We start from the raw sequence: 19,895 nt of genomic DNA on the forward strand, positions 1-19,895 counted from the left end.
CACAAGACCTTCATCCAATCTTCCATCGGAAACAGAGGGCCAGCATGGTGTTCATTTAAGGAGAAAAAACTGCTATCCCCTGACCCCAGTCCACAAGGTGATGTCTGAGGTCTGAGCTGGGGGGCCGGCTCCAGGCACAGTCTCTAATCTGAGGCTCCGGCTCCTGGGCCTCCGGGAGGCTGGGAACTCTGGGCCCACCCAGACCTTGCGTCCTTCTCCTTTTCCTACAGGTCGACCCTACCCCTGAAGCAAGAAGAATATGAGGTGAGCATCAGGGGCTGGGCTGGGGGAAGGTGAAGGGCGGAGTGTCCATGGTGGGGGGCATGGGGCCCGGGTGCCAGGGCTGGGGCTGAGTGGAGAGGGCCCCCTGAGCGCCCCCTGCACCCTGCCCCGGCAGGCCTTTCTGCTCAAGCTGGTGCAGAACCTGTTCGCTGAGGGCAATGACCTGTTCCGGGAGAAGGAGTACAAGCAGGCCCTGGTGCAGTACGTGGAGGGGCTGAACGTGGCCGACTACGCCGCCTCTGACCAGGTGGCCCTGCCCCGGGAGCTGCTGTGCAAGCTGCACGTCAACAGGGCCGCCTGCTACTTCACCATGGTGAGCTCCTCTCCTCCACCCGTGGCCCTGACAGCCCAGCGACTGGGCCCCCGTGAGCCTCTGCAGCTCCGCCGTCCAGCTCCGCTGTCCGCTCCCGTGGCTCTCGACCCCAGCGCGCAACAGACACACCTGGAGAGCTTTTAGAGGGCTAATACATAATGAAAAAAGGTTTTAATGATATTGGTGCCCAAGCCCTTCCCCCAGATGAGTTAAGTTAGACTCTCGGGGTGGCCTGGGCCCTGGCAGGAGTCTGTGGGCCGTCAGGGCTGAGGGCTGCTGACCTCGTCGTGTCCACTGCCTCTTTCTGCAAACCTCTGAGGGCTCCTCCCCTCGGGGCTCCTCCCCTCCTCGCACCCTCAGGCTTACTCCTTTCTCCAGACTCCCAGCTTCCTCCTGCTGCCCTCCTCCCTCAGTCTGCAGCCTCCTCCTCTTCCCTGTCCTTGCTCACTGACTCAGTCGTTCCCTGAGCCTGTGGGAGCCCTGCCGTGGGCTCTGCAGAGGATCCAGACCGTTCTGGATAAATGGGTCTACCCGATGCCCGTTCCCAGCGTTCTGCGCGGTGAGCTGCCTTCCGGATTTCACTTCCTCTAGAGGCGCCTTTATTCCGCTCAGTCCGTGGTCTTCTGAGTGACCGGGCTCATCACTGTACAGCTTAAAGGCCTTTCCCCTCCATGTCCTGCCACTGCCCCACAGCAGCCCCTTCGGCTGGACACATGCATGCCCTTGACTGAGCCTGGATGCCAGAGCTGTTTCCCAGAGCTCTCCAGCCCCTCCCTGACATCCTCCTCCTCTGCAGGGAAGGGAGGCTGGTCCTCAGTCCAGGCGGGGGCAGGAGGCTGGGGGACGGAGGGTAACAGGCTGACCGGCCACTGCCTGCTCCTCTCTGGCAGGGCCTGTATGAGAAGGCGCTGGAGGACAGCGAGAAGGCGCTGGGCCTGGACGGAGACAACATCCGGGCGCTGTTCCGCAAGGCGCGGGCCCTGACCGAGCTGGGGCGCCACAAGGAGGCCTACGCATGCAGCAGCCGGTGCTCCCTGGCCCTGCCCCACGTGAGTGCGGCCCTGCAGCCTCGCCCGCAGAGGCCAGGCTCCCAGCCCTCTGCACTGGCCCTCTCTGGGGCCAGGCGCCACACCTCTCTGAGCCTCGCTTTCCTCCGCTGAGACACTGATGTTAACACCAGGCATTGCTGAAAATACATTGTGTATTGACTTACTTAATCCTTGTGACAATCCTTAGAGACAGAGATAGAGATAGATACTATTATTATCCCCATTTTAAAGATGAGGAGACTGAGACACAGAGAGAAAGAAACTTACCCGAGATCCCAGCTAGGGGGTGGCAGAGCCGAGACTTGAACCCAGGCAGTCTGACTCTTCCACACTCTGAGAGTACAGGGTTGCAGTGAGCACCAAACGGGGTGCCACATGTGCGGGGACCTGATGTCCAGGCTGTCATCAGGTGGGGACGGTCAATGGGAAAAAAACCAATCGAGGGTCTTGCTTGCCCCAGCCCACGCACAGCTGGGCACACAGCCCCTCCACATTCATTTGTCAACTTAACAAATGTTTACTAAGTGCCCACGGAGTGCCCAGATCTGTGCCTGTCAGGGACCCACAGTCTATTAGGAGACAAATGGAGACAAGCCTGGGGTCTAGGCCTGGCTCCACTACAGAGCCCTGGCATGATCTCAGACAAAGCACCGCCCCTCTCTGCACATCAGTTCCACATCTATAAAGTGCCCTTCCTACTTTATCTCTGAAATAATGGGTGTGAAAGGGCTTGGAGAAGGGTAAATGCTGCCCAGGAAGGGCTGAGAGAGTTCAGGAGTGGTCAGGATCCTGGAGGGCTCCCTGGAGGAGGCAGGGCTTGAGTGGGGCTGGAAGAAGCAAGAAGGATTTGGGTGGGCAGAGCAGAGAGGAGGCTGTATGCACAGTGATCAAGGATGTCAGTGCCAGAGAATTGGCCTGCGTTTGGGTTCTAATCTTGAGTCTGCCACCTACTAGCTCTGTGACCTTGGACACACGGTTTAGCCCCTCTGAGTCTTAGTTTGCACCCCTATAAAGCGGGGGTGGTAACATACCATGCATCATAGGGCTGTGCTGAGGATGGAATCAGAAAATCACACAGGGCAGTTGGCACAGTGGCTGGACACAGTAAGTGTTCAGAACATTCACTGGTATTATACTTTCTATTTATTATTCTTGCTTCTCCAATGCAGTTTACTTCACAGTTGAGAACCTCTCTTATGACCTAGTGCCCAACCTGTACTACATTCTCCAGTGTCTGAAGCAGGTCCACATCTGGGTCCCATGACTACCCACTCGTGGGAGGGCAGGGTGGCTCTCACCCCACTGTGCAGGTCAGGGAGCTGGGCCCCGCGAGGGCTGGTAACTCCCCTGAGGAAAGTATCCAAACAAGGACTTCTGACCTTGAGTTGGAGAATTCCCCCATTTTCCAGTCCTTTTGGGTAGACACTGACTGGGCCCTGCTCCTTTCTGGGCATCAGGACCAGAGGTGACCCAGACCCTGGACTCTAGGAGTTCGTCGGTGAGGTGGGGAGGTCGACGAAGGTACAGGATGTCACAGGATCCCCGTTGTCCCTTTGTAGCCTGGACTGCAGTCACTGTTTCTCTGTTTACTGATTGGTCTCCCCACTAGACTGGAGCCTCCGTGAGGCCTGGGCCCCGTCTGCCCTGTGACTGTGGTGTCCCCGGCCGCTAGCTTGTGGCTGGCACACAGCGCACAGAAAGTAGTACAGACTTGGAGAGAGGAAGGAATACAGGTTCTGTAACTGAGCACCAACCATGGACCAGGCGCGTTCTAGACTTCACACAGCCTCGCTCCTTTGGGCCTGTGCTCCATCCCTGTGACCTCACTTGCAGGGAGTTCCAAGACATTTTTTGGTGAAAGAAGCAAGTTGTAGAACAAATAATAGGTATAATATGATCTCACTTATATAAAAGGAAGAAAAAAAAAACCCACAAAGCAAAACTAAGCATCCTTTGTCGTCCATATGCGTGTATGTAAATTCCCAGGTAAGATCTGTAGGGAAACACCGCAGCACTGTTGGCTGTGCTCCCCCTGGGGAGGAGCCTAGGGTGAGGGTGGGGCTGATCCAGGGAAGCAGTTGCTCTTTCTCTAACATTTCAGCCTTCTACAGTGACACTGTTACTTGACGAATCGTGGAAACAAAAGGAAAATATTGAAATAAAACCCCCAAATTATTCCTTTCCACTCCCCACAATAAAAGGAAAAACAGAAGCATGGGTTCCTGGCCCAGCCCTACCACGCACTGGCTGTGTGACTGGGGCAGCCCACATCCCCTCCCAGGGTCCTGCTTCCTTATCCGTAACCTGGGCTAACAGGGACCGCCCCTTACAGGGCTGCACAGGTGTCCAGAGCACAGCTCGTGAGTCAGGGCGGACTAATCACCCTACCCCGTGTCTTTCCTTCCCAGGATGAAAGTGTAACTCACCTTGGTCAGGAGCTGGCTCAGAAGCTTGGGCTGCGAGTTCGGAAGGCGTATAAGAGGCCCCAGGTAGGTGGGCCCTGGGCGCTGGGGCCTGGGCGGGGATGGAGATGGGGAGACCTGAAGAGGGTGACCAGGAGCCTTTGGGAGATGTGCATGAGGGGGCCGGGGCCAGGACAGGACAGAGTGGGTGACAGCAGGTGATCTTCCCTGTGTTGGCTGAAAGCCCTGGGACGACTTCCAGAAGCTTTTGGCAAAGGAAAGAACAGCCAAAGCTTCCAGCTCACCTTAGACACCAGCCGTTCAAACCCGCTCCGTCCCCTGCCCTGGCCAATTTCAACACCCTGGAGATGGCCTCAGTTGACACTGGCGTCCTTTAGCCTCGTGTTCTCAGATCACCCCTGTGTGGTGCATATTTGAAATGTTGGTACCTGTTTGGCTCGTTCAGATCCACGTGCATTCATCTGGCTCCTACATTTGGCCAGGAAGCTGCACGCCGGGGAGGGTATGGCTCTAGAATCTCTGCTGTGACCTTGCGCAAGTTAGTTCTTCTCTCTCCACCCTCTTTTCCGCATCTGGGACGTGGGGAAAATTATGCCCGCCTCAGAGGGCTCATGGGGGAGCAAAGGGAGAGAGGTTTGAGGTGGTGCCTGGCACAGTGCCGGGCTCGCAGTGGGAGCGTGTCCGTGGAAGTCCTCTGCCCAGGCCATGGTTGCAGGAAGAAAATGCCTGAATCTGACCCAGGTGACTCCCTGCAGGCCTGGGGGCAGGGAGCTCGGAGGGCACCGCAGACCCCACCGGCCTGGCTGGGGCTCCTCTGCTGCCCTGGCTGGTGGGACCCTGAGCACGTTCTCAGAATCGTCATCTCTTCCCACGTCTCTCCAATCTCTGGCAGGAATTGGAAACCTTTTCTCTGCTCAGTAACGGCACTGCGGCTGGTGTGGCAGATCAGGTAGGATGGGGACCAGGACCCTGAGCCTCCCCCCAGCCCCAGGACCAACCTATCTTGGTTCAACCATCATGAGAGCTTTGGGTTCATTCTCTGGGATATAAATGACCTTAAGCAGCAGGGCCAGAGGTATCACACTGAAGGGTTGGGCTCAATCTGTCCTTGTCCCCACTTCTGCAAGGCAGGCCCCTGCCTTGGGAAGAGGGCTGACTGACAGCTTGGGCCTGGGCCGGGGTCTTGAGGGCAGCCCTGGGACCCACAGCACCTCCACGTCCCAAGAGGGGCCTCCTGTGACCACAGGGGCAAAGTATGGGGATGAGGTGTGGCTGCCGGTGCTGGCTGTGGTCACTGCAGGGGAACCGTCGGGGTACCCTCACTCGTGGACCCTTGAGAAAGAAAACAAATGGCAGCAGGCAGGGTGGGAGTAGGAAGGAGGGAGAAAGGCAGTTGAGACCAGACCACCAGGCCTTGTCCTGGTTGGGGGCGGGAGTGGCAGGGCCCAGCACACACATCAGACCCCACCGCCCGCCATGCAGGAACTGCTCAGGTGGACTTGGGAAGGGACAGGCCGTAAGAGCTCGGATGGCGGCTGGTGTCCTGCCTCTTCGTTGTACGTAAGGGGAGAGTGAGGCATGAGAGTGAGGAGGGGACTTGGCCAGTGTCACACAGTAGGCCCCCGTCCCCCCAGAGCATGACAACACTTTCATTCACTCAACAGACTCCCAGGGAACCACTTCTTTCTTGCCCCTGAGCTGCCACTGGGCCAGAGCTGAGTTAGGCGTGTCCTTGCCCTTGGGGCCTACCAGGCTGCAAGGGAGGCAGATGTGGACCTGCCTGTGTAGCAGTCATGATGGTTTGTAACCAAAAATCGTTAGGCCTGGCACCTACTGGGTCCTCAAAAAAAATAAAATTAAGTGAGTGTCTGAGTCTGTTCAGGCTGCTATAACAAGATGCCGGGAATTCCCTGGCGGTCCAGTGGTTAGGACTTGGCACTTTCACTTCTGGGGCCTGGGTTCGATCCCTGGTCGGGGAACTAAGATCCCTCAAGCCGTGAGATGCAGCCAAAAAAAAAAAAAAAAAAAAAGCCATGTACTGGGTGACTTATAAACAAAAGAAATTTATTACTCACAGTTCCGGAGACTGGGAAGTCCAAGATCAAAGTGCTGGCAGATTCGATGTCTAGAGAGGACCCACGTCCCGGTTCATAGATGGTCTTCTAGTTGTAACCTCACATAAAGGGCGGAAGGGATCTCTCTGGGGTTTCTTTTATAAGGGCCTTAATCTCATTCATGAGGGCTCCACTCTTATGACCTAATCACCTCCCAAAGGCAACACCTCCTAATACCATAATTTTGGGGGTTAGGATTTCAACATACGAATTTCTGGGGGACAAACATTCAGACCATAGCAGTGAGTGAATGAATGCATAATCGCAAATAATTTCACAATGCCTGGAGGGAGGTGCTATTTACCCACTATTACAAAGGAGAAACTGAGGCACAGAGAAGTTAGGAGACTTGTCTGAGTTCGTCCAGTATGTGCCAGGCACTGAGCTGGGGCCTGGGTACGTACGTGCTGAATAAAACAAACATGGTCCCTGACCTCAAAGACCTCACAGTCCAGGGCAGATGGACACTAGCCGTTTCTGGTTACAAACCATGAGGAGAGCTCTGAAGGCAGAGGGTGGGGAGCCCTGGGCCACTGGGCCTGGGAGGCCTGATTTAGACTGGGCGTCAGCAATCTGTAAGCTGAGACCCGAAGTTGAGGAGTAGGGCAGGGGCAGGGTGTGTGGGTAGAACAATTCCAGAGGGCAAGGTATGTGCAAAGGCCCTGAGGCTGGGAGGAGCTCAGAGTGTAGGAGGGGCGAAGTGGAGGGAGCCCAGTGGGGCTGGAACAGTAGATAGAAGCCAGAGCACCTAGTCCCTGGTGAGGTCTTCATCATAAGAGTGTTGGGAAAGCATTGAAGGCGGATAGCACTGATTTCATTCATTAATTCAGAAGATATTTATTGAGTGCTTCTGTGTGCCCATCATAGAATTGATCTAGGCACTGGGGACACAGCAGAGGGAGAAACAGCCAAAGAGCCCCACCCCATAAAACTTGTTCTAATTGGGGGAGACAAACAAAAAGTGGTAAACAAAAAGTGATCAGTGCCTTGGAGAAGGAAGCTGGGGAGGCCAGGCTATTGGTGGGGGGGTGGGTGGGTTGCAGGGTTTTTAATTTTTATTTATTTATTTATTTTAAACCTTTTTTTTTTAAGATTTTTTTTTGATGTGGACCATTTTTAAAGTCTTTATTGAATTCGTTACAATATTGCTTCTGTTTTATGTTTTGGTTTTTTGGCCGTGAGGCATGTGGGGTCTTAGCTCCCCGAGCAGGAATCGAACCCCCACCCCCTGCACTGGGAGGCAAAGTCTCAACCACTGGACCGCCAGGGAAGTCCCTGGGTTGCAGTTTTAAACAGTAAATAGTGAGAGGGAGTTACTTGAGCAAAGACCCAAAGGAGATGAGGAGTGAACTATGAGGAGGTCTGGGGGACCAGGCAGAGGGAACAGCCAGTGCAAAGGCCCTGAGGCAGGAGCTGTGTACTGTGTACGAAGAACAGCCAGGAAGCCAGCATGGCTGGAGGGGGCTGTGCAGGGCTCCTCTTCCCTCCTGCCAGCGGTGATGGGGAGGCAGGGAGTCATTCAGGCAGATCTTATCCAGAGTTCCCAGATCTCGGGCTCCTGCCTCATTCCTGGAGCCAGAGAAACTAGGGCTCCCTTTTGTTTTCTGCTGATAGTGGCACGATTGTGCGTTATAGGGCAACTCTGGGGAGACCCTGGCTGGGTATGTTATGGGGTATCCCCGTTCCTTCCTTCTGTTCCCACAGTGACTGCCCTGGTTCAGGTCGCATCCCACTCTTGCAGGTCGTGGCTGGCCTCCCCTTCTCGTCCCCTTGACACTGTCTGGGCTCCTCTTCCTGTTCCCCAGCACTGCTGCTGGATGAACTCCGACAGCCTGGCCTCGTGGGGCTCTCCCCAGCTTAGAAACCCTCCGTGGTTGTAAATTAAAGTATCCGAGGGACTTCCCTGCTGGTCCGGTGGTTAAGACTCTGCGTGCTTTCACTGCTGAGGGCCCGGGTTCAATCCCTGGTTGGGGAACTAAGATCCAACAAGCAGCACAGTGCAGCCGAATAAATAAACAAATAAATAATAAAGTATCTGTTTAAAAGTACTGTTATTAATCAACATCCGGATACTGTAGCCTGACATTCAGGCCACTCCACAGTCTGCTTCCAGCCTCCCTCTCTGTCCTCACCATCTTCTCCACACGCACCAGACGATGTGTGCGCACCCATCCCCTTGGCTCCGTAGTGAGCTCACTCGAGAGCGGAGACTTGGGGGTCCTCTCACTAATGGCGTGACCTAGAGGAAATGACGTCATGTCCTAGCCTTAGGTCCCCTCTGTACAAGGGAGACGACAGTTGTGCCTGGTTCCCAGGGTGGTTGTGCGGATGGAATAAGGGAGGTGGTGCCCGAGGCAAGGCCAGTGCTCGCACCCCTTCCCTCCGGCCAGCTCACAGGTCTCTTCCAGGACCAGGGACAGGGAGCCTGCCCGCAGGTCCTCGCAGGCAGCGAGGGGGTGCGTAGTGTGTCAGCTGCTCATCACAGCAAGCAGAGTGGCACTGGGCACGCACAGCAGGTGCTCGGAAGATATTTGTTGAATGACTAACTGACCATGGCCAAAGGGCCACAGCAGATGTGGATGGAATGCCCAGCTCCACAAGGGCCAACCCTCGGTGTCCATGGAGTCTGCAGCCAGGGGACCACAGATGGTGCCATGCATGGCAGTGGCCACCCCGGGCCCTGCCAAACCAGTCACCCAACCCTGCAACCTTGCTGGGGACCCCACCACATGCACAGAGGCCAGGGCTGGTCACAGTGATGGGGGTCTGCGAGAAGCCCAGGCAGAGGGACTCCACGGTGGAGGGGACCAGCTCAGACCCTGCCTCGGCGCACTAGCCTGGTGCCGTACGTGTGTACAGGTGTGCGCCCGTGCACCCACCACCCCCGACATCCACCACACACTCCCACACCCACATACCACACTCCCACACATAGTGGCCTCAGGACACACTGGGACAGGGAGGGTGTCCCAGCCAGATCCCCTGACCTTCTGTAGGTTCTACATAGACACTGCGTGCGAGCCTGGCCGTGGGGATCCCCGCGGAATTCTCCAGTGTCGGGGGTGCCAGCCAGGCGGTCATTCCACACGCGTGCCTGGGCGTGGAGACTGCATGTGCTGTGCCCACAGGGAGCTTCTTACGGCCTGGGCAACAGCAAGGCCCTGTGGGCACCGTGTCTGTGCCAGAGCTGCCTCTTGGCAGCGTGGGGAGCGAGACGCAAGCAGGGCTGTGAGTTCTAGGACCAGACAGAGCCTGAGGCAGCCTTGGCTTCAGTCTCACCTTGGATGTCACAGAGCAAGGCTGGCAGGATTGGGGCAGGTGGAGAGGAGGGAGCAGCTCGTGCGCAGGCGTGCAGGCAGGTGGGGAAGTGCACGCCACAGCCCAGGGCTGGACACGAGCCAGGCGAGTCCACTCGGGCCAAATGTGGAGGCCAGTGAACGAGAACACTAGTTTACCCAGGCCGACCTCCTGGTGGCTTGGATTTAAAATTCGATGCTACGCATTTAACAAACACAGCACTTCCTGTGTGTCAGGCACAGTTCTAAGCTCTGTACAAATGTCAAGTGATGGCATCCTTTTTTTAAAAAAAAAAATAATAAATGTATTTATTTATTTGTTTGTTTATTTATTTATTTATTTATGGCTGCGTTGAGTCTTCGTTGCTGTGTGCGGGCTTTCTCTAGTTGTGGCGAGCGGGGGCTACTCCTTAGCGCAGTACACAGCTTCTCATTGCGGTGGCTTCTCTTTGTTGCGGAGCATGGGCTCTAGGCATGCAGGCTTCAGTAGTTGTGGCACGTGGGCTCAGTAGTTGTGGCTCGCGGGCTTAGTTGCTCCACGGCATGTGGGGTCTTCCTGGACCAGGGATCGAACCCGTGTCCCCTGCATTGGCAGGCAGATTCTTATCCACTGCGCCACCAGGGAAGTCCCGATCTCATCCTTTTTACAGTGGAAGGAGGTGGATGACTGTATCATCCTCACTTTACAGATAAGGAAACGGGCCCAGAGAGGATGAGGAGCTTGGCAAGGCCATAGGACAAGCTTGGGCCCAGCTTTCCCTCCAACAGAAGGTCCACGGGTGTCAGTGGGATCCCACCTGGGGTGGTTCAGCCTGGGGCTGTAACTGGGGGAGGGGACACTGGTGATTCAGGAGTGGCACTTGCAACTTTGAGCTGCGAACTCTCCCTGCCTGGCACGTGCTTGGAGGGCTCTGTAAAACACCTCCCTTGACGGGTGAGGAAACAGAGCTCAGAGGTTATATCCCTTCCCCTGAGGGCATTCCGGCAAGGGGCAGATGTGAGGCTTGTCTGCCCCCACTCCCCCTGCCTCTGGCCTGTGCCCATCCAGCCCCTGGTTAATCAGCATCAGCAGTAGTCACTTGGGGAGGGGCCTTGAGTGCCGGCACCGTGGCCTTCCCAGCCTGTGTCTGTCTGACCTGCCCTGTCCTCTTCCCCACAGGGAACTTCCAATGGATTGGGGTCCATAGATGACATCGAAACAGGTAGTGTCCCTGACATGAGGGGACGGGGTGGAGATGGGCCCTGGGAAGAGCTCAGCCCCTCCCTGCCAAGACCCCGGGAGGTCAGATGGGTCAAGCACCTGCCATCCCCGGCCCTGTAGACAGGGCTCCTGGGGGCTCCCTGCCCTGGGGACTACCTGAAGGGCGGGGAGAGTGTCCCTCCAGCCTGGGAGGGTGAGGGGCTGCCTCAGGGGGGTAGCAGTGGCCCTACCCCCCTGCCGGGAGTCCACCTTTCTCCAAGTCTTCCTCTCCCTTTCTCTTCCTCACTGGCTTCCAGGAGGGGTCACATTTTAAAAGTGTCCTTGAGAGAGGGCATTGCATACCCCAGAGGTGGGCTATTCAGGCACTGACCAGGCCCATCGGAGGAACACTGCAGAACGAAAGGCCCCTCTCCCACCCCACGGGGCCTCCCTTCGCTACGGCCTAGCCTCCCCCTATGGGGTCAGGCCAGCAGGGCAGGCAGGGCTCCTGGCGGGAGCCGGGGAAAGGGGGGAAGGTGTTGGAGGCGAACCTCAGGCCCTAGGACACCACCCCTGACTCCCACCAAGCAGGACCCCCTGCAGCTACTGAGACCACCCCCATCCACAGACTGCTACCTGGACCTGCGAGGCTCCCCGGCCCCCCTCCCCTCCCCGCCCCCCATGCCCCTCTTCCCTCACGTTCTGGACCTGCTGGCCCCCCTGGACAGCAGCAGTGGGGCCCTCCCCGGCACCGAGAGTCTGGATGACTTCTCCGATGGGGACGTCTTCGGTCCGGAGCTGGACACCCTCCTGGACTCGCTGGTGAGCCATGCCGCCCCCTCCTCTTCCCAGAACGCTTCTCCCGCCTGGGACCCCATCACATCCATCTTCACGTCCCGTGTCGGGGGGAGGGAAGGCCCCATCTCACGTCGCAGTTGCAGAAACTGAGGCCTCTGGGGTAGGGGAGGGACTCGCTCTGGATAGAAACACAAAAGTGCAGAACGTGGGTCCGGAAGGGACTGTAAAAATCCCTGACTCCACCTGTGGGGCAGGTCGGGACTGAGGCCGTGGGGTGCGAGGCGGGGAGCCTCACCCGGGCCTGCCCAAGCCTGGGCGCTCGCGTTCTCCTCCAGCCCCTCCCTCTCCTCCCCCTGTTCCCACCTTGCAGTCTCTGGTGCAGGGTGGCCTGCCTGGCAGCGGCGTGCCCAGCGAGTTGCCCCAGCTGATACCCGTGTTCCCCGGCGGGACCCCGCTGCTGCCTCCTGTGGTGGGTGGCTCCATCCCCGTCTCCAGCCCACTGCCCCCTGCCTCCTTCGGCCTCGTCATGGACCCCTCCAAGAAGCTGGCTGCCTCGGTGCTGGATGCCCTCGACCCGCCAGGCTCGGCACTGGACTCCCTGGACCTGCTGCCGTACTCGGAGACCCGACTGGACACCCTCGACAGCTTCGGGTCGACCCGTGGCTCCCTGGACAAGCCCAGCTCCTTCATGGGTGAGGCCTGGAGGGGCACACTCACCCCCACCGCCTGTGCAGTTGGGATTACAGCTCTTGTTTTGCCTCATGGTCTGGGGCCGCGTCTTCTGGCTTTGTGTCTCCTGTAGTGCTCAGCACAGTGCGGGGCTGAGGCCTAAGGGGCTGGGCATCTTGTTTAAGGTCAAAGAGCAGGGCTGGGATAGTCCAGGATTCCAGACTTGCAGTGTGGTGCTCTTCCCCCACCTTCCAGGGCCCTGGCTTCACCAGATCGGTGGGCGGATGGTCCTGAGGCTGGGGGAGGGGGTGCCAGGTCGTGGGCTCCTCCAGCACCGCTCTGACCTAGGGACCCCGCCAGGAAACAGACCCGCCTGGGCCTCTGCAGGATCGGCTTTCCGACAGTCAGACCTAGCTCAGGGCACTCACTGCCGAGGGGGGTTCGTGGGGCTGCAGGGGGCACAGATGGGCTTCACAGAGACTTCCTGGAGGAGGTGATAGCTGAGCAGGGTCATGTGCTGGCAGAGGGAGCAGTGCAACACAGGCCTAGCAATAGAGGGCCTGGCGGATGAGCAGAGGAGTTGGCCGGAGGGGGAGTGGGTTGGGTGCCTTGAAGGACTGAGGCTGGTCTCACAGGACCCGCGAGCCAAGCTGAGGAGCTCGGGCTTTCTCCCGGGGGCTATGGGGGTGCAGAAGGTGTAAGCACAGGGTGGACACGCCCAGGCTGGGACGTTTCTCTGTCCCCGGGCGGTGGCCCAAATGGGAGAAGATGTGTGGCCTGGATGGCTTCTCCAAGTTAGAAATACGGAAGAGAAAGTCCTCAGAGGGCCCTCCTGCCCTTCAGAGCAGGGCAGGTGACCCCTGTGTCTTCTTGCCCAGAGGAAGCCAACTCACAGGACCATCGTCCCCTGAGCGGTACTCAGAAACCAGCCCCCTCGGTGAGTGGCTCGGCGAGCATCGGTGCGCAGGTACCTCATGCTCTCCAGGAGGTGGAGGGAAAGTGGTTGTGGTCTCCAGAGTCAGGGGTGAGCCCTCAGCATGGGATAAGGTGCTGCATCCCCCAAGGAGGCCAAGAGCGGACGGGCCAGAGGTGGTCTCTTCCCAGCCCTTCCACATCCTTCCTGGTCCAGCCGTGTGCTGGGAGGGTAAGCAGAGGGCACCACCCACCCTTGTCTGGCCAAATCGGACATCGAGGCTCAGAGGAGTTAAGTAACCTCTCCAGGGTCAGTAACATCCGTGGTCTCAGGACTCAGCCAGGTTTGAGTTGAGGAGAGCACTTGACCAGGACTTAGGTGGCCTGTACTCTGGCCTTAGCCTAGACACTAGCTGTGTGGCCCTGGGGAAGCCACCTAACTTCTCTGAGTTTTGCCTTCTTCCCCATCTGTTGATGCCTTGGTGGCTTAGGAGAGAGGATGGGAGTGGGGGAGGGCCTGTGCTTAGGCCCCAATCAGGGCCACTCCTGTTTCTCCACTTTCATGTTGGGTTTTAACTCAAGGAAAGGTTCTGGGCCAAGGTCACTGTCACCCGTGCATCGTGCATCGCCTCTAGGCTGATCTAATCCTGCTGGATTCTTGGATCATGTTACAAGGGACTCCCCGGCAGGGAGGGAAGGAAGAGGGAGGGTCCTGAGCTGCAGTTGTGCTCTTGGGTGGGATAGGGGGATGTCACAGTGCCCCCCAACCTCTGGTGCCCAGGCTGGTTCCGGTGGCACCGGCCATCGTCCAGCGCCCAAAATGGCCAACCTCCCCCTGTCACAGCCAGAGCCTTCCATGCCCAACACCGCCTTGCTCATCAAGAACCCCTTGGCTGCCACCCACGAGTTCAAGCAGGCGTGCCAGCTCTGCTACCCCAAAACAGGTAAGGTCACACCTTCATACTCCACCCCTCTGCCCAGAGATGGTGGGAATCTCAGGAGTGTAGAATCCCAGAATGGCAGAATCCTAGTGTACCTGTCAGAGATAAGTATGGGAAGACAGAAGCCCCTCCGGCTACTCCGAGCAGACAGGGATGTCATGTGGGAGGCGGGGACTTTGAAAACTGCCGGAAAGCCTAGAGGAGCAGAAGCCCGGAGATTCCACCGGGCCTTTGGGCTACTTCTCCACAAGCTGAAGCCCAGAAGCTGGGGTCCGCTGCTCTCACACAGAGCCCAGGGGGCTGCCGGGATTGCTGGCCAGCATCACGGCCACCCCACAGCCCAGAGGCTGAGGAAGGCAGGGTCCAGCTGGCTGCTGCAAAAACACATCTGCCGAGGAAAGGCGGCCTGCACCTCTGTCCACATCCACCTCTCCGTCCACCTCTTGCTGGGTGAATTCAAACCTTGCCTAGAACCCAGGGGGCGGAGGAGTCTGGGAAAGGTATTTCCTAGGCTCCCAGCCCTCAAATCCCAGGGAGACTGTAGGAGCAATTCAAAGTAGATGTCCAGTGTTGGTAGACACTTTTCAGCACACCTAGAATTTCAGAATTCTGGACTCTAAGCCTCGCAGTATTTCATTTGCCAGAATCCCGTAGTTCCGACGTTGCAGAATATTCTCTTGGCATCTCAGGGCTACAGATCTTACCAGTCTAGAGTTCTCCCTCTCAGAGCTGCTGACGTTGACAGGACTCAGAGGTCATCTAGTTGCTGTTTTCCACCCCCTCCCCCCTCCCCCTCACACGCATGTCACCCCTGACAGAGCCGTCCTGCTGAAGCCCGCGGCCCCGTGGGGATGGGGGGCAGAGCGCCGTCTTGCTGGATGGCTATGCCCATGAGGAAGTTTCTTCCTTGCACAGACCACGCCAGCCTCCCCGATCCGCATGCCCACCGCTCGCTGCCCCCTGTGCTGGGGAAGCAGAGCCGCTGCACACCTGGTGCTGGCCCAGCCATGTCACATGGGTCCCCACAAGGGACCTTGGTCCTCTTGGTCTCTTTGGGGAGACCCCACCCCCACCCCATTGTTGGGGAGAGGAGGCCTTCGGTCAGAAGATTTGAGAGCACCAGGGAAGAGGCAAAGGAGCAGGGGAGGGAGGCTGAGTCTGGCAGCGCTTTTCCCGGGCAGGAAAAGAAAGGGACAAAGCCTGCTCTCTCCCAGGCACTGTCTTCGTAATTTGTTCCAAGGAAACACTGAAGTGGTCAGGCTCACTGTAGAGTCGGGGTGGTGGTGGAAAGGGGGTGGGTGCTGAAAAGGGGCTCCCCTCTGCCCAAGCCCCCTGTCCCCAGGGAGCATATGGCAGGAGCTGGCGGGAGGCCCAGGGGAAGGAGGTGGGCTTTTAGGCAGCAGGGGGGCCAATCCCCATGGCTCGGGCCCATTGGCTGTCACCCTTCAGTTCTGCTTCCGGAACCATTCCCTGTCCTCCCTGCCCCCACAGGCCCCAGGGCGGGCGACTACACCTACCGTGAGGGCCTTGAGCACAAGTGCAAGCGGGACATCCTGCTCGGCCGCCTCCGGAGCTCCGAGGACCAGACCTGGAAGCGGATCCGTCCCCGGCCAACCAAGACCAGCTTCGTGGGCTCCTACTACCTGTGCAAAGGTGGGTGGGCTGCAGCAGGGGTAGGTGGCACGGCCCAGGCCCAGCTTCTCACGCCTGGCCACAGCTCTGCTCCTCATCACAGGCAGACAGGTAGACAGACAGGTGTGGTCCATGAAGGCGGGATCCCATCTCAGATCGAGCATCTCCTGCCCTGCCTGACCAGCTCCACAGACAGGTGGGAGCGTTTGGATGTTACCCTCAAGCTGGGGCCTCACCAGCAGAATGCGCTCCCAGGTGGAAGGCTCAGGTGGTTCACGGAGAGCTAGTTTCTGTTACACTGCAGGGTCCCAAAGGGCTGTTGGAAGGATATGGAGAGAGAATCCATGTAAAGCACTGGGGACTGGCCCATAGTAAGGGCTTGATAAATATTAGCTTTTAAAATTTAGTATGTTGTTGTCATTTTCCTCACTTCTGGCTCATGTCATTTGGTTGACATTTAGTGGACATTTGGCAGGTACCTCATTTGCTTTCTTCTACTCCCCAACCAAGCATCTCGGTGCAGTCTGCACAGCAAGACATGAACAGTCTTGATATTGTTAAGTGCTTTCTAGCATCGCCCTTTTGTACCTGCCATCACACATCCTCATGACAACTCTGGGTGAGGAAGGAGACTTGGGGAGTCCGCTCCAGGCTCCGCCTTTGTCCCCCGACCCAGCCCGTGGCAGTAGCGCACCCAGGCTTTCTGGATCAGCTCTTTGTTCTTCCCAGGTGGATCTTAAAGACTTGTCATTTCTGAGCTTGCAGGCCTCCGCCAGCCATGCCCTGGCCAGCGTGGATGAAGTCCCAATGCTACGAGGCCTACAAGTCCCCGTCTGCCCTAACCATTCCCCAGATACACTGAACCCTGACTCCTTTGCACATGCTGTGCCCTTTGAACTTGGTCATCCTCTGCTCCTTCTTCAAGCAGCACCTGGATCTTGGGAAGCCCTTCCCTGCAGGCCTCCCCACTGGGTGCGGAGCTGGTCGCAGTGCAGAGCAGTCTGTGGGGTCACCGGGCCATCTGGCCTGCTCGTCCTCGTGTGCCTGCAAGCTTGGCAGGGGGCTGGAATGGGGCAGACTTAGAAAGAGTGTGAGGGAGGGAGAAAAAGAAAGAAGAACAGTTCCCACCCCCAGGAAATGGTGGGTCTCTGGATTATAAAGCTGCTGCCTTCCCTGCTCCCTGGCCCCCAGGAGTTTTATTTATTGTTTCACTTAATCCACACAACAACCGTGTTCTCCGTTTATGGACACAGCAGCTAAGGCTCAGGAATAACGGGATCCCAGCCCAAGTCTGCTGGACCCCAAGGCCCATGCCTTCCTGAACCAGTGGTATGTTCCTGGTGCAGAATAATAATAATGATAAAACGGCTTGTATACGTCTACAAAGCCCTTTTCCCACCTGTCGTCTTGCCTGACCCATACCAGGCAGCCTTGTGGGGTGGTGGAGCCGTGGCAACCGCCATGCTTTGCACGGGCAGGTGCAGATCCGGCCCCCACATCCAAGTGTAGAACAAAGAAGGGCCTGGCCTGGGAAGCGCTCTCCCCGAGCTCCACTTCTCCACCCCTGCCAAGTCCTCCCTCCTGCTCGGCAGGCCCCACCGGGGGTGCTGTGGGCTGCCGTCCCGCCTGGCGGAACGTGTGTCCTGTTGCCTCTTTGCAGACATGATTAACAAGCAGGACTGTAAGTACGGGGATAACTGCACCTTCGCCTACCATCAGGAGGAGATCGACGTGTGGACGGAGGAGCGGAAGGGCACCCTCAACCGCGACCTGCTCTTCGACCCGCTGGGGGGCGTCAAGCGCGGCAGCCTCACCATCGCCAAGCTCCTCAAGGAGCACCAGGGCATCTTCACTTTCCTCTGTGAGGTACCGGCCCCTCCACGGTCGATTCCCAGACGGGGCTGGGGAGGGGCTCCCGCGGGCTCCACTGTGGACTGTCGGCCCTGGGACCCGCGGGTTTTGGAGGCCTGACCTTAGAATCCACAGGTCCTGGGAGTTTCAGAAAGTTAGACCCATACGCTCCCATCGCGCTAGAGCCCAGATTCTATCCAGTCCCCTCATTTTTCGGAGCTGGAAACTGAGGCCAGAAAGAGAAGTAACCACATGTGCTCTTTGCTTCCTGCCGTCGCAGGCCAGACTCAGGTGCTCTAGGAACTCATCCCGATCCCCCCCCACCCCATGCCTCCTCGTCCAGCTCTGCTGGCTTCAATGCCCGCTGCACCTTCCTGCCCACTTCCCTGCCTATGTCCGGGCTGTGCCCTCTCCCTGGGGTGCCCTCCCCGTGTTTCTGCGTCTTGGACCCTCTGAGGCTCAGCTCTGATCCCAGCAGCTCCACCAAGCGGTTCCTTTCCTCCCCAAAGCTGTCACGGAAGACGCTGCTGGCCCCCTGCCTCCCCCCGCCAGGCGTAGTGTGATGAGGGCAGGGACAGTGTCGGGTTCATCTCCGTGAAGTGAGGGTGCTGGGTCCAGGTTGCTGGCAGGGTTCGGTGCTGCTCGGCCAGCCCCATCCATCACACAGCCAGCCCTTCCCTCCGACTCTTAGAGCAGGTGGGCTGCCCTCTCCCTTCAGGGGATCACGGCCCACAGCCTGGTGGCTGCATATACTTTACAAAGGACCTGCGGTTCTATTAGATCCTTTTCCAGCCTCACAGTGAAGCCGTGGGACAGAGCGGGTGTGGTTTTCCCCAGGTTACAGTTGAGGAAACTGAGGCTCAGAGATATGGAGTAACCCCTGCCCCAGGCGTTTGGAGTGGTGGGATCAGAGAGGTGGGGGCCACAGACCCTGGGATTCCCTTCCTCACTCCCCTGACTCAGGGCAGGGCTTGCAGGGACCCAGTCTGCCCCTCCTGGGTGGCCATGCTGGATCCCAGCCCACCCCCTCCCTGGGCAGATCTGCTTTGACAGTAAACCCCGGATCATCAGCAAAGGCACCAAGGACTCTCCGTCTGTCTGCTCCAACCTGGCTGCCAAGCATAGCTTCTATAACAACAAGTGAGTGGGACCCACGGCCAGGCCTGGGGTGGGGCGGGCGGAGAGTCCCCCTGGGGCAGCTTGGATGCCTGGGGAGCAGAGGGTGGGCCTAGGATGTCAAGGCAGGGGGTAGGATTTGGGACTCAGGTCCAGCATCCACCTGGAAAGGACAGAACCACATTTATTGAGCATCTTCTGTATTCCAAGCATTCTCTTGGGTATTTTAATGATCTCGGCAGTCCCGTGGGGAGGAGTGTCTCTGATGAAAAGATGAGAAAGCTGAGGCTTGGAAGCAGCTTACTCAGCCGGCAGGTGGGGGCCACATCCCTGACTCCCATCCAGCACCCTCCAGTGTCCTGACATGGGCGTCGGACAGGGAGTGGGAGGGGCTGGGTGGGCTCCGGCACCCACCTGCGCTCCCTCTGACTCCTCTTGGCTGTGCCCCAGCATGGCTGATGGAGCCCAGGCCCTGGGGTCAGACAGAGTTGGGTCCAAATCCCAGCTTGGACAATGGTCTGTTTTATGTCCTCTGGCCACTGTGACCCTTGGTTTCCTCATCTGTAAAGTGAATGATGATCCCAGTCTCCTAGGGTTGCTATGAAGGAAATTAAAATTCCCAGCCCAGAGGAGACACTCGATTGTTACTCCTCCGGGTGCAGGACCAGCTCTGGAGCATCGAGCTGGGGAACCTGAGAGAGATGCCCCCTTCCCCCAGCCTCGCAGCAGGGGGGGGGTCTGGTGCCCTCCTCCTGCTGGCAGCTGTGTCTTTGAGCTGTCCCCAGGTCAAGGCCAGGAGAGGGGCACACAGCTGAGGCCCAAACCAGAACTGCCTGAGCGTAGGACCCCCACCTCTTCCCTCCTGTGCCAGCAGTTAATAGGCGGGAGGCGCCCAGGGAGGAGCCCCTCCCTTGGGTGAACGGCACTGACCCTGGGGAGGGGGCCCCGACCGGGAATGGGCGGGATGCGGACTGCATCGTGCGCCCCCATCCCGCCCGCCAGGTGCCTGGTGCACATCGTCCGCTCCACCTCCCTCAAGTACTCCAAGGTCCGCCAGTTCCAGGAGCACTTCCAGTTCGACGTGTGCCGCCACGAGGTGCGCTACGGCTGCCTGCGGGAGGACAGCTGCCACTTCGCCCACAGCTTCATAGAGCTCAAAGTCTGGCTGCTGCAGCAGTACTCAGGTGAGGGCGAGGGGCTGCACAGTTCAGAAGAGGGCGGTGCCGGGCTGTGGGGCTGCAGAGGAGCCAGTGCCTCCTGGACGTCACAGGACGCGCAGGCTCTGCATCAGGGAGCTTGCAGGCCCAGAAGACCCTGGG

General features: G+C 58.3%; 1 protein-coding gene across 1 annotated transcript in view; it reads left to right on the forward strand.

Annotated features, from left to right (window-relative positions):
- ZC3H7B (zinc finger CCCH-type containing 7B) overlaps window positions 1–19,895 on the forward strand; it is a 56,830-nt gene that overhangs the window by 27,014 nt on the left and 9,921 nt on the right. Inside the window, exons 3-16 of the mRNA XM_068559718.1 lie at window positions 231–264; window positions 398–595; window positions 1,486–1,644; window positions 4,053–4,133; window positions 4,960–5,016; window positions 10,637–10,679; window positions 11,286–11,479; window positions 11,826–12,147; window positions 13,003–13,061; window positions 13,881–13,980; window positions 15,469–15,630; window positions 17,270–17,475; window positions 18,500–18,600; window positions 19,579–19,760. Coding sequence (XP_068415819.1) covers window positions 231–264; window positions 398–595; window positions 1,486–1,644; window positions 4,053–4,133; window positions 4,960–5,016; window positions 10,637–10,679; window positions 11,286–11,479; window positions 11,826–12,147; window positions 13,003–13,061; window positions 13,881–13,980; window positions 15,469–15,630; window positions 17,270–17,475; window positions 18,500–18,600; window positions 19,579–19,760 — 1,898 coding nt within the window. The remainder of the gene's footprint in view (window positions 1–230; window positions 265–397; window positions 596–1,485; window positions 1,645–4,052; window positions 4,134–4,959; window positions 5,017–10,636; window positions 10,680–11,285; window positions 11,480–11,825; window positions 12,148–13,002; window positions 13,062–13,880; window positions 13,981–15,468; window positions 15,631–17,269; window positions 17,476–18,499; window positions 18,601–19,578; window positions 19,761–19,895) is intronic.

Source organism: Eschrichtius robustus, chromosome 13 (assembly GCF_028021215.1).
Source record: "Eschrichtius robustus isolate mEscRob2 chromosome 13, mEscRob2.pri, whole genome shotgun sequence".
NCBI lineage: Eukaryota > Metazoa > Chordata > Mammalia > Artiodactyla > Eschrichtiidae > Eschrichtius > Eschrichtius robustus.